At 49.0% G+C, this 15764-nt stretch overlaps 2 protein-coding genes across 2 annotated transcripts in view; one reads left to right on the top strand and one right to left on the bottom strand.

The window, feature by feature from the left end:
* The window catches only part of SMARCAL1 (SNF2 related chromatin remodeling annealing helicase 1), a 285071-nt gene that overhangs the window by 97687 nt on the left and 171620 nt on the right, over positions 1 to 15764 (bottom strand). The window lies entirely within an intron of this gene.
* Positions 1 to 15764, top strand: part of MARCHF4 (membrane associated ring-CH-type finger 4) — a 106117-nt gene that overhangs the window by 62675 nt on the left and 27678 nt on the right. Inside the window, exon 2 of the mRNA XM_007104075.2 lies at positions 12949 to 13104. Coding sequence (XP_007104137.1) covers positions 12949 to 13104 — 156 coding nt within the window. The remainder of the gene's footprint in view (positions 1 to 12948; positions 13105 to 15764) is intronic.

The raw sequence follows: 15764 nt of genomic DNA, 5'->3' as shown, positions 1-15764 counted from the left end.
TTGCCCAGTCATACAAGGGTGTGGCATTCTCATATGTAAGAATCTCAAAGAGACTTGGTGGGCAATTATCCAGGTGCAGGGTCTTAAGAGTGGGGCCCTTCAGACCCAAGTGCCTTAGCCTCGTAGTTTGCCATCTCAGGGACTGGGCCATGCTGAGGCTCTTGACAAGAATACTCTGAGTCATCTCTATCATCTGCCAGTTCCCTGGAGAAGGAATACCCCACAGCACCCAGGCTAAGATTCTGCAGCCTCCAGCTGGCTAGGTGCCCCCTGGTTCTCTTTCATGGCTGAGACTCTCCCCCAAGATTGCCTCGGTTGCAATGCTGCAAATTCCTGACTCAGACCCAGTCCTGAAGCCACCTCCTGTGCTTTCCCTACAGTGGAAAGAAAGGTAGAGAGGAAGAGACTGCCTGCATTTCTGTGCCTTCCTTCTCAGGGTCATAGTCATGGCATTACTGACAGTTGTTCATGAGAATGTGGAAAAAGGACAAGACCTTAAATACGGGCCAATAGCAACAGGTACAGACACATTGTAAGAATATGGATGGAAACTGGCTTGTCTTTCTGAAGACCAGTTTGGCCTTCAGAATGTATTAAGAGCCTTAACAATGTCCATGCCCTTTGAATTAGTAATTCCATTCATTCCTGTCTTCTAAGGAAATAATCATGGATATGATGCACAAAATCATGGATCACCATGAGAAATTTTTCATGACATAGTGTGAAAGAAAAAGTACAAGTTAGGGACTTCCCTAGTGGTCCAGTGGTTAAGACTCGGCACTCCCAATGCAGGCGTCCCAGGTTCGATCACTGATCAGGGAACTAGATCCCGCATGCTGCAACAAAAGATCCTCCATGCTGCAACTAAAGATCCCCCATGCCGCAACTAAAGATCCCCCATGCCGCAACTAAAGATCCCCATGCCGCAACTAAAGATCCCGCATGCCGCAACTAAAGATCCCCCATGCCGCAACTAAAGATCCCACATGCTGCGGCGAGGATCCTGCATGTGGTGACAAGGATCCTGCGTGCCGCAGCTAAGACCAGGTGCAGCCAAATAAATGAACGAATAAATATATATTTTTTAAAGTATAAGAACAAATACAAGTTAAATACTGGCTGTAAATTATGATCCTGATTTGGGGGAAATTACGTGTGCATGGGGGGGCTACAGTTATGAAGAAAATTTTGATTTATTATAAATCTCTCTATATTTTTAAGACATAGCCTTTTCTCTCTCAGCCTCCAGACATGTGGATCCTTGGCTGCCTTGGACGTAGTAGGGAAACTTACCTTAAAAACCTACGAGACTGGTGAAGGTCTAGAAAAAAAGTGGTTGAAATGATGCATGACATGAGAATAGGATTTAAAAATAGAATTTTTCAGTTGAAGGGACCACTGCTGAGGGGAAGATGAATAAAGTTTTAAACAATCATGAAGTGTAAGGAGAGAGAGGACATGGCCTGGGTTGCCAAATCCCAGAAAAAAAATTGTTTTGAAACAAGTCTTGATTTCTTGCTTAACCACCTTGTCACCTAAAAGAGGTTAAAGGCAAGTAAAAGGAAGTAATGTTTTACATACCACCACTAACTAAATGAAATCAGGCCTAAACACCATGGTGAAGGCCGAGAATCTGGGTAGGTTTGAGGAAGCGTTTCCTGGCGCGTGTGTCTGCTGGGTAGGTTCCGGAGAGCCAGAGCTCGACCAAGGACGCTGAACAGCTCCTAAAAGGAGACGGTGGGCTCCAGTCAGAATCTTTTGGAGGGAAGCACTGCTGGTCCATAAATATCCCCCCAATCTTTAAGTGTAGAGGTTTAGGCTGTTCTATAAGCTTTGGCCTTGTCCTGCATTGGTTTTCATAATATGGATCTGAAAGGGAAGACTGGAGGCACTGGTAAGCACGGGAGACTCTGGGGTCCTCCTCCCCAGCGTTATCTCAAACAGGAGCACCCCATCGGTCAAGGATGGTGCTTGACAGGCAGTCTGACCAGAGGCTGGAGGCTGGAGAGAAAGGTCTTTGAAGACCACGCCCCTTCCCAGCTCCAGAAGTAAGAGACACAGAATTCTTTCAAAGAAAAAGTAAAATTGCCAAGATGACAGAAGCTACAGCCACTTGGAGCAGCTTAGCAGAAGCTTGGAGTCAACAGACTGGCATCTATTCACACGCCGTAGTAATTCCAATTCTCCTTAGCAGGCTTATTCCTGACGGGGAACTGGAGCCAAGACTTCAGGAATAGTACACTTCCTTGAGAGGTGTGAAAAGAACTGGGCTGAACTTTCAGCAGACTCTGGAATGGGTATCGCCTGGTAAGAGGCATCAATATCGAGGGATGTGGGACCGACTCTTTGAAGCTCTGAGCCCAGGAGGGAGATGTCTGTCATTTTTTCCTATTTCAGTGTTGCCCCACTGCACCACCCTAGAAAAGGCCACTGCCCTCTCTGGGCTTCAGGGTTTTCAGTCTACATGGAATATAATCTGAACAAAGTTCGTCATGAAGTAGAAATACAAGTCTTATACAGAGAAAGAATTGAAAAGCATTTCAATGTTTACTGCAGCCTCTCTAAAAAGCAGGCAGAGGAAATTATAGGGCAAAAATCTCCTTTTCCCCCTCATCCTTCCCTTTCCTTGCTAAGCTGTCTATTACACAGATCATATTAGCCACTCTGCCCTCCTACCCTGCACTACCAAGAGCGTAGCAAAGCGCTCAGCTGGGCTATGAACACACACATTCACAGCCTTACCTGAAAGAGGAGTGGTAGCTGTAAACGCTCATAGCTTAAGGCCTTTTCTTTACCCCATATCAGGGGGTAGAAACACATGCACGTGAGGGAAGAAGATTTGGGGAGGGAGGGGTCTTAGGAAACCCTGAGACATCTGGGTGGATGGAGAGCTGGGGTATCCGTTTTATCCTTCCCTCTCCCTGTAATAAGAAGGCAGTTAGCAGGAGGTGATTGAGTAATTGCCCTCACCTTGCCATTGACTTGTGCCTTTGGCTTGGCCTGACTTGTGGGAAAGAAAGAGAACACGGTGACCTGGAATCTCTGAAATTTCAGCCTGGTGGCCTGGAACCTTGGAAACAGGCCCAGCCCACTGCTGTATGCAAATAGCCCAATTCTGGCCAGCAAGGTTTATCAAAGTTATGTTTTTCTATTAAGTCAGGCAAAGGACTGAGGGCAAATCAGCCTTGAATTTTAGCTCTTTGGTAACAATGGCGATGGTAATGGTAAGTTGTACAGAAAGATACATGGACAGGATATGGCACATTTAGGTCATTAGGAATACGGATATGATTATGAATATCCACATAAAATATGACCTTCTTTCTTTCTGCCAGCCTTTGTGGCACTTGGTTTGTTGATTATGCTGATCATATTTGACTTTACGGAATTGGATGTTATTTAAATTCAATTATTGTAAGGTTAAGTTCTTCTTTCTAGTACCAGTTGAGTAAATTTAGAGGCAGTTAGAGGGAATAGGTACATTTGTCTTATACCAGACATAAGGGAGAAAAGCACTGCAGGAATAAAATGATTATCATGAAAATAGAAAAACATGGTTTGGAGGGTTTGGTTTGGCTTTGTGTGTTTGTTTTCCATGTCTCTTTTTGTATCCCTTTTTATGAACTGATGAACAGGAAAGCTGGAAAATTTTCTATGAAGAGGGAGGCAGATTGTGTGTGTGTGTGTGTGTGTGTGTGTGTGTGTGTGTGTGTGTGTGTGGTGTGTTTGTGAAAGTAAGCTGCTGGTATGCGAGAACTAGAAATAATTATGTGGTTAATTGAATTCAGTGTAGATAACTAGAGCTCATTAAGGCCTTAAATCTTTTTTTTTTCTACTTAGTAATAGAGTCTTTCTTTTTTAAATCGAATTATCTTGCAACAATTCTCTATTTACTCTACCAGTATTGACACACTGTGGGTCTCCTAAAGCCAGGGTTTGGCCTTGGTGCCATTGAGAGGGGAAGTGAGAAGCTTGGGCCTGGCCTGGCTGGAAACGGAGCATGTAAAGTGCTATGGATGAGTGGCCAGAAATGGCTCCATCCAGAAAACAAATTGCTGCCTGTACACTGCCTGACACAACATGCAGAGAATTCAGAATGGCTTGTCTGTATATAATAATGGATTCTAGGGCCATGGGGATCTTTGCAGGTCATCATGTCAATCCGCCTGCCTCCCGGAGATAAGGGGGAAACGTGCTTTATCACCCTCCTGGACAGCAGGAGCCACACCCCCTCCTGTTTACCGACCACAACCTTTGCTGGTAAGAAGGTCCTCATGATAGGTCATCTTTCTTGATCCCAGTTCCAGGGTACATTGACCTCTCTCCCGTCTGTGGAATCAAGAAATCACTGCCTGGTGTCCTGCAGGAAGAAGACACTGAAAGCTTCTAGGTTTTCCTTCTGATCACTGGCCCCATCTGTGTTCCCCGTTTGTCTCCTCCCTCCCAGCTTTTTTCCCCCAACCCAGATCACAGCTACACAAATAGTTGGTCGATATCATGGACCAGTTTGGTGGTGCCCATAAAGTTGGGAGGATGTGTTATTGATAAGCCTTCCTGTTAGCTGGTCCCCCAGAATATGTGGAGTCCCGGGAGTGGTACCAAACAGTCCTCTGCTTTCCCTGTCAACTAGCTTTCCTCATAGAGACTACCTAGGATGGGCCTTGAGGATTCTCGACATTGGCATTCCTCCTAATGCTCCTCCACAATCTCAATGAACCTTCCTATTCCTGTGCCCATTCCTTCCACTCCAATACACACAGGTTCCGCTCCACTCAAGAGGGGAAATTCTGGTTTTAAGACGTTAGGTCCTCTGAGTCTTCCCAGTGGAGCATCTACAAGGCAAGTGAAACTTTCCTTATTAATACAGACCACATCTCAGAGAAAACTTTAATGCATTCCTATGCTTATAAAAATCTCTCTCTCTCTCTTTTTTTTTTTTTTTAAATTTGGCTACGCCACGCTGCTGGCGGGATCTTAGTTCCCTAACCAGGGATTGAACCTGAGCCCTTGGCAGTGAAAGCACTGAGTCCTAACCACTGGACCGCCAGGGAACTCCCCCAAATCACTGACTCTTAATTTTGACTTAACAAGTGTCTCCCCCCTGCCAAGGGTGGGAGTGAGAGGAGGAGTTAGAACCACTCTGTCCCCGCTCAGCACCACATCAGTTAATACCCGGTGAACACTGCCTGGACTTGGGTTCGGAGGAGAGGCGCAAAGGGGAAAAGCGTTTCTGCCGTTGCGTTTATACATTAACGGGATTCAGCAAGGCCATCTCTCTTTGTCAGGGCTGGAAATGTAAGGATCTGATGAACAAGGCTGCCGGGGTAGGAGAAGGGATATGGCAGGCAGGGCTCACGGGAGTGGGCAGAGATGCTGTGGGTGTGGGCAGCCCGGTGGACAGAGCTGGTTTCAGAGCCTTACCCTGCCTTTCTCTGGAGCAAGTAACAACCTCTCTGAGTGGGTACCCTCATAGAGTAAAGCAGAAATAATTATTAGCCTCCTTCAGTTATTGAGGTAGTAGATGATATGATGTCTATAAAAGCACTTTGTTAGAACTGTGAGATGTTTATAACATTAGGGTTATTAATAAGAAGGGAATCTTACTCCAAGGAGGGAGAAAGGAAGGAAAGAAATTGATCAGTGTTTGAAGTAGGTGAGAAGGTGGCCTTAGAGACAAGGAGATCAGCCATAACCTCTATTATAGCCCTTTCCACATTCGCCTAGCATTTACTGAGACCTTATTGTGTGCCAGGCAGGGTGCTAAATATATTCTCTTACTACCCTCCTCCCCCAGTTTCACAGATGAGCCATTTTATTTTAATAGAAAGGACCCTCAGTGCTGCCAGCAATTCTACTTATTTCTCTAGTCTAATCACTCTTAAAACTCTCCCAGATGACTATTTTATGCCAGTTCTCAGACCTCCAACACCTTCTCCACCACCTTCACTCTCAGTCCATGGCTTTGCTTATTCTAGAAAATGGAAGAAATAGAAAGAAAACTTGCCAAATCCATGGTTAATTCTCAGTTCTTATCCAACTGGACCCAACAGCAGCTTTTGACAGGGCTCCCTGTTTCCTGAAAGACTTTGTCTTCTTCTTCGGCTTTTGGAACATCACATTCTCTTCTCAGCCCACTGACCTTCCCTCTCAGGTTCTTCTGGTTCTTTCCCCTCTCCTAAGCTCTGACATCTTGGCATCCTCCAGGAAGTAGCCCTCGTATCCCTCCCTTTTCCCACATGCACTCACTCCTGGGCTCGTGGCTTTAAACACCATTTGTATGCCAGTGACTCTCAGATGTATATCTTGAGCCTGGACCTCTCCCCTAAAGTCCAGACAAATATATATTGCCATCCCAATTTCATGTCTTCACTTAGCTATTTAACAGGCATCTCGAAATTGACACATCTCCAAATGAGCTCCCAATCTACCCTCCAAAACCTGCCCCCTCCCTGTCTTTCCCATCTCACCTGAAGGCAACACTCCAGCCTTCTCACTGCTCAGACCTTCATCATCCTTGACTTTTCTCCTCTCATCCACCACACCCAATCCATCAGCAAATCTTAATATCTGTATCTTCAAAAATATACCCAGAAATTTCCTCAGAACCTTCATTGCTATCTTCAAAAATATGTCCAGAAGTTTCTCAGAACTTCCATTGCTACCCTACTCGTCCAAAACACCATCACCGCTCGCCTGGATTACAGCCACCTGTCTCCCTACTTGGCCCGTACTTCCTCCTGGTCTATTTTCAATACAGCAGCCAGAAGCATCCTGTCACACGTGGTCAGATCATGTCACTCTCCTCTGCTCAAAACAAGCTCATGATTTCCCATTTCCTTCACAAAAAATGCCAAGTCCTTAAAATGGCCCACAAGCCTTGTCTGACTTGTCGCCCATTCTTGATCCCCATTATATTTCTGACCTCACGTCCTAATCGCTGTCCTTCCATTCACTCTAGCCCAGACACACCAGCCTCTTTGGTGTCCCTAGAACATGCTAGGTATGCTTCTGCCTCAGGGCCTTTGTACTTGATGTTCTCTCTGCCCAGCCCCATATACCTGCATGGCTTTCTCCCTCATCATCCTCAGGTCTTCGCTCAAATGTCCTCATTTTTAGAATTTCAACTTGTCCCCTCCCTGGTATTCCATTTTCCTTTTCCCTGCTTCTTTTTCTCCATAGCACATAACAACATCTCAGGTACTTATAGTTTACTTGTTTATCGTCTTAAAACGTCTGTCCCTCTTGACTAGAGAATTTTTATTAGTAGCATTCGCTGCTGTATCCCTGTCACCTAGAAAAGAACTTGGAACATACTAGATGTATATTTGATGAATAAACGAATGATTGAATGAGGCCCAGAGCGGTTAAGCAACTTGCCCAGGGTCACACAGATTATAAGAGCCTGGATATACCTGAATCTGTCTGGGATCAGGGTCCAAGCTCTTAACCACCATGTTAGTCTCAATAAAGGGAAATGTCCCTAAACTGCACCCCAAGGCTATTGTTTCCTTTGTTCTGATCTCCCAGAGCTGCAAACTACAGCAGGACTGGGGCTGTCTATGCTTCACTAGACTATTTTTTTCTTTCTGCTCAGTGGCAAGGATGCCTGGTTCCCATGTGGGTGGAAGGGGAAGTCTTTGGCTTACCTGCCACTGCCATGGCAACTAGGTAACCCAAGGACTCCAGAAGCAAGTCCTTTCAGATTGAGAGGGGAGAAAAATTGAAGCAAGGCAGATATAAACAGAAAGAAATCTGTGAATGGAGACATGACTGGAGTCTTGCGCCTGCAGTTTGCTGTGTTATTTGGCAGCAAGGAAAATCCATCCTGTTCTCTTCCCCACACACCAGCTCAGCCACAGCCAAGGGCTATGGATAACCTTGTCCTGCCTCTAGCATGACCCCACTTAACCCATCCAAGCAGCCTCCTGTTCAGCCTCCCCAGGGAAAGAGGGCCCCCAAACACTCTCAGTGATCCCTGGTAACACAGAGGACAGTCCTGGGCCAGAAGGGAGACCTGTGTTCTGACTCTCTTAGGCATTTCTTTTATCTCAATCTCCCTCTAGGCTTAGTTGACCCTTTACTTAAGGCATGGCTCCCGTCTTACCTATTTGATCGTCGGAGCATAGGTTAGAGTTGTACTAGAAAAAACTATGAAACTAAAGTCCTTACGGAAAGGCGAGTTAGAATTGGAATATTTTCACAAGAGGACTTACTTGGGCCAGGCTCTGTGTCCAGCACTTTGCATGCATGATCTCACTCCATTCTTACTGCCAGGCTTTGAGGAGGTAAGAGTTGCCTGCAATGGAAAGATGAAGAAACAGAGCCTCACAGAGGTTAAGAGACTTGCCCAAGTTTGCACAGCCAGTAAGAGCTGAAGAGGCGTTTCAACCTAAGGACTTGGTCTCCCAAAACCACGCTCTTCACCCGTCCCTTACACTGTGTCCCATGGGGGCCTGGGAATTAGAGAAGATCCGTTTTTCTTGCCTTAGTCATTCCCAGGGTGGTCTCTGGGCCCCAAAGCTCCAAGCTGTTCATTGAGGAAGTGTCTGGTGCCCTTTGCATTTAATGAGCTGTTCTGCGCTGTGGAGTTTGCTGAACACTGCAGACAAGTCTGTAATAATCCTCCAGCCCAAAAGCTGGACCCTCAGGAGCTGGGCCAGAGGGGCCTGTCCTCTGCCTTACCCTGGTGCCTGTCCAGCAGTAAATGTGCAACTATGACGTGGCCCATCCTGTGGGTTATGCAGGCGCACCCCAAAGCCCAGAGGAAACAACTGAAGACTGATTAAGGGCCAAACTGTGGGTGATGACGCCGGGAGAGAAGATGGGTCTGTAGCTGGCAGTCATGGGAGACTTGGCGGAAGGGCTGGAGCTGCACCACAGAAGAGACCCATGGGCACAGGTGCGGGAGGGACAGGAGGAACCCACGTGCAAGGGGGACATGAGCAGAGTGTGGTGAGAAGTTCAGAGTCTGATGTCAGAGAGACCCGGCTTTACCTTCTGGCCATGCCACTGGTTGGCTGAGTGACCACTCTTTAAAAAAAATAAATTTGTTTATTTTATTTACTAATTTTTGGCTGTGTTGGCTCTTTTCTGCCGTGTGCAGGCTTTCTCTAGTTGCAGCAGGCGGGGGCTACTCTTCTTTGCGGTGTGCAGGCTTCTCATTGCGGTGGCTTCTTTTGTTGCGGAGCACGGGCTCTAGGCACGCAGGCTTCAGTAGCTGCGGCGCGCGGGTTTAGTTGCTCTGCGGCATGTGGGATCTTCCCAGACCAGGGATCTAACCCGTGTCCCCTGCATCGGCAGGTGGATTCTTAACCACTGCACTACCAGGGAAGTCCCTGGCTGAGTAACCTTGAGTTGGTCATTTAACCTTTCTCTTCAATAGGGCTCTCTGTTATATTGAGAGATGTTTATCACCTCAATTTCCAAGTTCCACCATTTTAACTTTTAATAGAGTTTACTGCAAAGAACACCTTCCTTCAGTCTAACCTGAACCTGTCTGGCTATTGGCTCATTTCCATTTTTCCTTTCTTGAAGAAGCACAGGTTGACCAGTCAAAGATGGTACAGTGTCCAGGTTCAGGCCTCTTAGAAGCCCTAAACACAAAAAAGATTATGGCCCTCCTCCCCGACATACATAAAAATATGCTAAATCATAAAATAAAAAACTTACGTGAATGCCAAGGTTAAAATAGCTTCTTTGCAGGTTCTTCTCTCTAAAATCCTGGATTGCTTCCTTCATCAAAGTTAAACTTTTCTAACAGCTTTGGTCTCCTTGCTTTCTAATATTCGTGGCACCGAAAGCAAGTCCCTATCCTGCCCTTTGGGTTGACTGGTGCCAAGGGAAAGCGTGGGGGACAGGGAGCTCCAGGGGAAACTGCATACCTTTGGCCTCTCGGCCTGTGGCCAGGCACTGGGTCCAGGCCAGGTCATGCTCCCTCCTTCTCTAGATAACTCGGGGGCTCCAGTGATGGTCCCACATCCAGAGCCACGATGGAGAGCCCAGATCTTGTTATCAGTTATGCCTGGCCAGCGGCTCTTCCTCCCTTGTCTCATGGCTGCCGTTTGGAAAGCCAGGAGAACAGCCTTTGCTGTTGCTTGGCACCGTTGCCAGGGACCGGAAGTAATGTCTCTTACTTGATTGGCAATTTGACATGGCTGCTTAACAACCCGATTAATCAAACCCAGCTCATCCTTTAGAATTAACGAGCCTAAGAAATACTGCCATGAATAATGAAGGCTTTTGCCTCTCCCTCGGCACCTCTCCCCAACCTCCCCCTCCTATTTTTTTTCTCAGAACTACACAGCAGCTTCTCAATATCAAGGGCCTCAATGGCTGTGGTGAGTGCCCGGAAATGTGGGCATCTCCTGTCTGTTCTACTTCTCTCCCTGGAGCCACCGCTACCCAATTGGAGCCAGAGGCTGGCCATGTCCTAGAGGAGCAAAACCTCGTACTCATCAAACAGCTGTGTGTGCACTGCACTGTCAAAGTTGGATGGAGTGCGGGATTCCCCTGGCGGTCCAGTGGTTATGACTCTGTGCTTCCACTGCAGGGGGCGCAGGTTCAATCTCTGGTCGGGTAACTCAGACCCCACATGCCGCGGGGCACGCCCACAAAAAAAAAAAATAGTGGGATGGATTGTCTAATTGTTTCAGGCACTGCACTAGGTGCTAAGGGTACAAAGATAGATATAAGATACATATTGCTTCTGTGAGGGGTCACAGTGTAGTGACCCAGAGACACATGCGGAAGTGCTCTCACAGCGGGTATAGGAAGGTTCCAGGCCTTCAGCCCCAGTGAGGGGGCCTGTCAACACTGGAGGATCAGAGTGGGGAACCAGGGAGGACTTTATGGGGGTGAGGCACCCTGAGCATTTCTGCCACCATGTTCCTTCTTTGTACATATATACAGGGAGTGCTGGGCACTGAGTGAGGTGCTGGGATCCCAAGGTCAACAAGGTGGACATGGTTCCTGTTCTTATGGAGTGGGCAGTCTCATCCCCGTTCCTCAGGGCCAGGCAGGAAACCTGAGCAGACGCCTGACTTATGTTTTCACTCACTCAAACACAAAGGTTGTTGAGGACCTGCTGAGAGTAGGCTAGGTGCTGGGGGAATGGGGTGCAAAGATGAATGACCCCCCCCCCATACCAGCCTTCCAGGGCTCCTCTGGGAGGTAGACAGGCATATGCAGAGAGCCTCATAAGGTTGTGCTGATAAGGCCCTCAGTGATCAAGGCATTGCACTCAACCTAGAGAAATCAGGGATGACTCCCTGTAGGAGGTGGCTTTGGCACCATCATGAAGACAGAGAAGCAGTTTGACAGGTATACCAGGTGCCAAAGGACACTCTAGAACACATCCAGGCCAAAGGGCAGTCTTTGAAGATAGAAGTTGAAGTGAAAGGGAAAGATGATTCCAAGCATCTTGGGAGGAAATGGCTGGTTCTACAGTCTACAGCCAAGAGCATGATTAAATATACAAATGAAGCTCTGTAACTTATAGGTCAGGAGCTCCTGTGCCTGCTTACTCAAAGTTGGGAACAAGATGTGGTTTCCTGAATAGTGAAATCCCCAAACTAACAGAGACATGGCTTAAGTGGCTGTATCTCAAATACATCAGCGTGGGGAGTAGGGAATGGGGCTGTGCGTGGCAGCTCCTGGGTCCTTTGACAGGAGTGAGGCAGAAGACATTTTCCCAAAATAGATGAGTTGGGGGAGGGAGGACATAGGAAGTAAGGAAGGGGGAGGCCATGGGATAGGTCAGAAGGGAGCACAGGTTGGGGAGTTGGGTGGGCCCCACTGCTCAAGTCCCTGAGAAGGTATATGAAGGTGCTGGGTGGACAGGAGTCAGCAAGAAGAAATGATAGACCCTGAGTGAGGAGGGAGAAAAAGAACACACAGTGGGAGAGAGGGGAAAAGGAGGGGAGAGGAGAGAAGAGGAGTCAGGGAGGGAGGCTCAAGGAGGCACTCTGGGGTCACAGCATCAGGCCCAGCAGGAAGCAGACGCAGGCTTCAGTCGTGGTCATGTGACGTATGGTCGCAGGGTGCTCTGGAGACTGAGCCCAGCTCTGCGGTCCACTCACAAGGGGCTTCAAACCCAGCCACCGTCTTTGCCTCCCTGCTTCGAGGCCTGCCCCAGGCTGGGCTTCCCAGTCACTCCCAACCAGGCCGGAGGGACGTGCCCAGAGGGCCCCAGGCCTTCAGAGAGGGCACCTGCCCAGCCTCCTAGGTCCCCAGGATTCAGGCCTGCCTGCTATGTTTTTGTCACTCTGGGACCAGGGGCAAGAGGCTTCACAGAGGGGACCTGGGTCTCTATGGGCTGTCCTTCAGAAGAGTGCAAAAGCTCAGGACCAGAGGTCCGGACTCAGGCAAAATGGTCCTCACGATATACTGTATTCAAAACTTGGATTCGCTATGGACATTTGACTATGGGCAGATTCTGCATTAGAAAGTGCCACCTAGACTGCCACATGCACAGCTGATAATGGCTGGCCCTTTAACTGGGGTCTGGGCCCTCCAGTCCATCCTAATCCTCACCAGCTGGGTTCTGTCACTTGTGTTGCCTGTCTGGCCCTGAGAGCATTTGAGCATTTGAGTTTGAGACCCCTGGCTGAGCCTTTAAAGAGAAGCCTGTCTAGGCTGACACCCCCTTTGGACGGCAGAGGGCTTCCACAGAAATCCCCCGACTCATTTCCACAGCAACCCTAGGACTTGGGCAGTACCGAGTTGGATCCGGGGTCTCAGAATTGTTAGTTGACTTCTCCGAAGCTGGGGATCTGGAGCCCAGGCCTCCCCCCCTAGTGTCTGGGGCCTCCCAACTAAGCCTGTGGTCTGGCCTGCCCCGAGACGGGGAGGGCTGGGGGGCGCAAACCAGCACTCAGGCGGCCAGGCCCCCAACGCCACCCCCAGACGGCGGGGCTCGGGCCTCACCACCCTCCGCCTCTCTCCCTGCAGGGGGAGCTGCTGAGCCCGTGCCGCTGCGACGGCTCCGTCAAGTGCACGCACCAGCCTTGCCTCATCAAGTGGATCAGCGAGCGGGGCTGCTGGAGCTGCGAGCTGTGCTACTACAAGTACCACGTCATCGCCATCAGCACAAAGAACCCTCTGCAGGTACAACCGGGGGCTGCCCGCTGGGACGCTGGGGCTCCGGCCCGGGGTTTCCCACACCTCCTTGCTTTTTGGCGGGAGGACGACTTCACCTAGAGTCTGGGCGGTTTGGAGAAAAAGAACAAAGAACGAGATGGGCCAGGTGGGCGAGACCGCGGCTGGCAACCGGGCAGGAGGGGGTGAAAGAATTTTTGTGTTTTCTCTTAAGCCTCAGCCAGAAGAGGAGAAAGGGATTGGGGCCAAGAGAGAGAAATAGATATAGAAGTAAAGAAATGTGGAGAATCAGATGGAAGAAAGAGGATAAGTGAGCTAATGGATGACTGAATGAATGGATGAAATCAGAAAGATAAGGAAAAGGAACAGGAAGAAAAGAGGGGAGGGAGGGAAGGAGGGAGGAAAAAACAAGAAAGAAAGACCAGAGGACAGACGAGTGCAGGAGGGGAAAACGATAGGGTGGGAGGGTGAGGAGAAAGGCAGTGATAAAGCTAAGGGCGGAAAAGAAGAAGCAAAGAGAGAGGAGACTCAGTGGTACTTCCCAAACTTGAATGTGTCATTCACCTGGAATCTTGTCAAAACACAGACTGTGATTCAGGCGTGTGGGGTGGGGCCTGAGATCCTGTGTTTCTAACAAGCTATCGAGTAATGCTGCTGTTGCCGGTCCACAGACCATCCTTCCTGTGACAAGGGACTAGAGAAACACGGAGACGAGACAGGAGAGGGAAGCGGAGGAAAAGAGAAGAGGGGGCAAGAAGGAAGAAAGCAATGGGAGAGACTTTGAAGAGTTGTCTGTGAACGGCAAAGGCAGGAGGGCCAGGGCTCGGGTGGGCTCTGCGAAACAGATCCACACAGGGCTGGACCTGTCAGAACCAAGGGTTCCCCCACCGTCCTCCCCGACCCCTCCCGCCCTGCCCGGATACATCCATCACCCCCAAGGAGCTGGCAGGCCCTGCACCACGTCGTAAATCCTCCAAATCACACAGCTTCCCCTGCGAGGCACACACAGAGAGAGAGCGCTTTGCTTCTGAAAATACCTCCACAAACGCATGGTCAGCCAGTTAAGCTGCCATGTAATCAATTAACCAGCGCGCTAGTGAGGGTGGGAACTCAGCAGCTTGGCACCGTTGCCTCTCTCCTCCTCTCCGAGGGGGTGGGAGAGAGTCAATCCTGCAGCCCCAGGAGGGCGAGTGCTCTGGGGGTGATGGTGGCATGGGATCTTTGCATGAAGCGCAGCTGGAAACACCTGGAATTGCAGTGTCCACACGTGCGGGCCAGCGGGGAGGCTGATTTCCGGAAGGAGGCATTAGAGCCCCCAGGCACCTCGGCCATCCTGATCCTGTACCAAGGGGTCAGAATAAGAAGTGCTTCTCCCTGCGCTGGTTCCATCTTTAGCCATTCATTCCCAAATCTTTAAGTGTCTTAAAATAGCAGGGCCCTGAGGCAGCTGACTCCACGCCCTGGCGTGCGTTAACTCTTCCCTTCCTTCTCAGCTGATTCAAACCTTGGAAAAGGGTCAGAGTCCAAACCCACAAGCCCACCCCCAAGTGCCCCCTTGGCTCTGCCCTTGGCTCGTAAACAGGAATCAGCCCTCGACACAAAAAATGAAAAACCATTTAGGGATAACTTTTTCCTGGGGGTAAAGAAAAGAAAAGGTCATTCTAATCTCATAAGTGCGGTAAGCAGATGGCAGTATTGACAAATTTGATCTATGGCTTTATTCTTAAGTTACTACCGTGTCTTTAACTGTGAGTTTTTAGTCCCTGGAGACTCTGATTCTGTTACTTCTGGATTGTGAGTGGACCATTGCATTCAATGGTGTGTGCTCAGTAAATGCCATTTCACTTTTCCAGATAGAACCAGAAGAAGGATGTAGTCTGGACTAGCCGCAGTGTTGTGTGACTGTGGCCCAGATTGTCCCAATGGCATGTCCTGGGCTCAGGCTCAGCCAAGTGTGAGACGGCTGCTTGCTCAGCCATGGTGGGGCAACTTCTGCTCTCCCAGGCCAGCCCGACCATCTGTGGTACAGGATGGAGCAGGCAGGCCCTACCACGAGCGAGCAGAGCAATGGAGGGGGTGCCGGAGCCACCTCTGCCGTCAGAGTAGGAAAGTTTCTTCCAGCTCTCAGATCTCTCACCTCTTGGTTCATGCCCCATACAATGCTGTGAGAAACAGCGGACAAGAGAGCACGTTATTTCAGTGACCCTCTGCAAGCTCTGTTTCTAGAAAGAGCCTCTTGAGAAAGGAGGCATTTCAGGGTAGCCTTGTGTTCTCAAGGTTCCGTGGCTGCTTCTCATCCTCTTTGCTACACCTGAACTACAATCATATTAATGAACATTTAGTTAGTGCTAACTGGGGACCAGTCACTGTTCTAGGTATTCCCATATATTATCACATTTAATACTGAAAACAACCCAATGTACTATTATTATTCCCAGTTTACAGATGAGACAGTAGAGGCACAGAGGGGTCAACAGTTTGTCCAAGGTCACCCTGGTGGAGCAGGGTTACATCCAAGGGGTCTGACTTCTGAGTCTGGCCCTTAACCTCTACCCTGCAGTGCCCAGCACGGAGTCTGCTAAGTAGAGTTATAAGTAGGCCCACCTTGACATGCATAGCTGTACTTTTTTTTTTTTTTTTTTTTTGTGGTATGCGGCCCTCTCGCTGTT

Source organism: Physeter macrocephalus, chromosome 2, assembly GCF_002837175.3.
Source record: "Physeter macrocephalus isolate SW-GA chromosome 2, ASM283717v5, whole genome shotgun sequence".
In the NCBI taxonomy this organism is placed as follows: domain Eukaryota; kingdom Metazoa; phylum Chordata; class Mammalia; order Artiodactyla; family Physeteridae; genus Physeter; species Physeter macrocephalus.
Note: the sequence above shows the minus strand (reverse complement) of the source record. Positions and strands in the feature narration are given on the sequence as shown.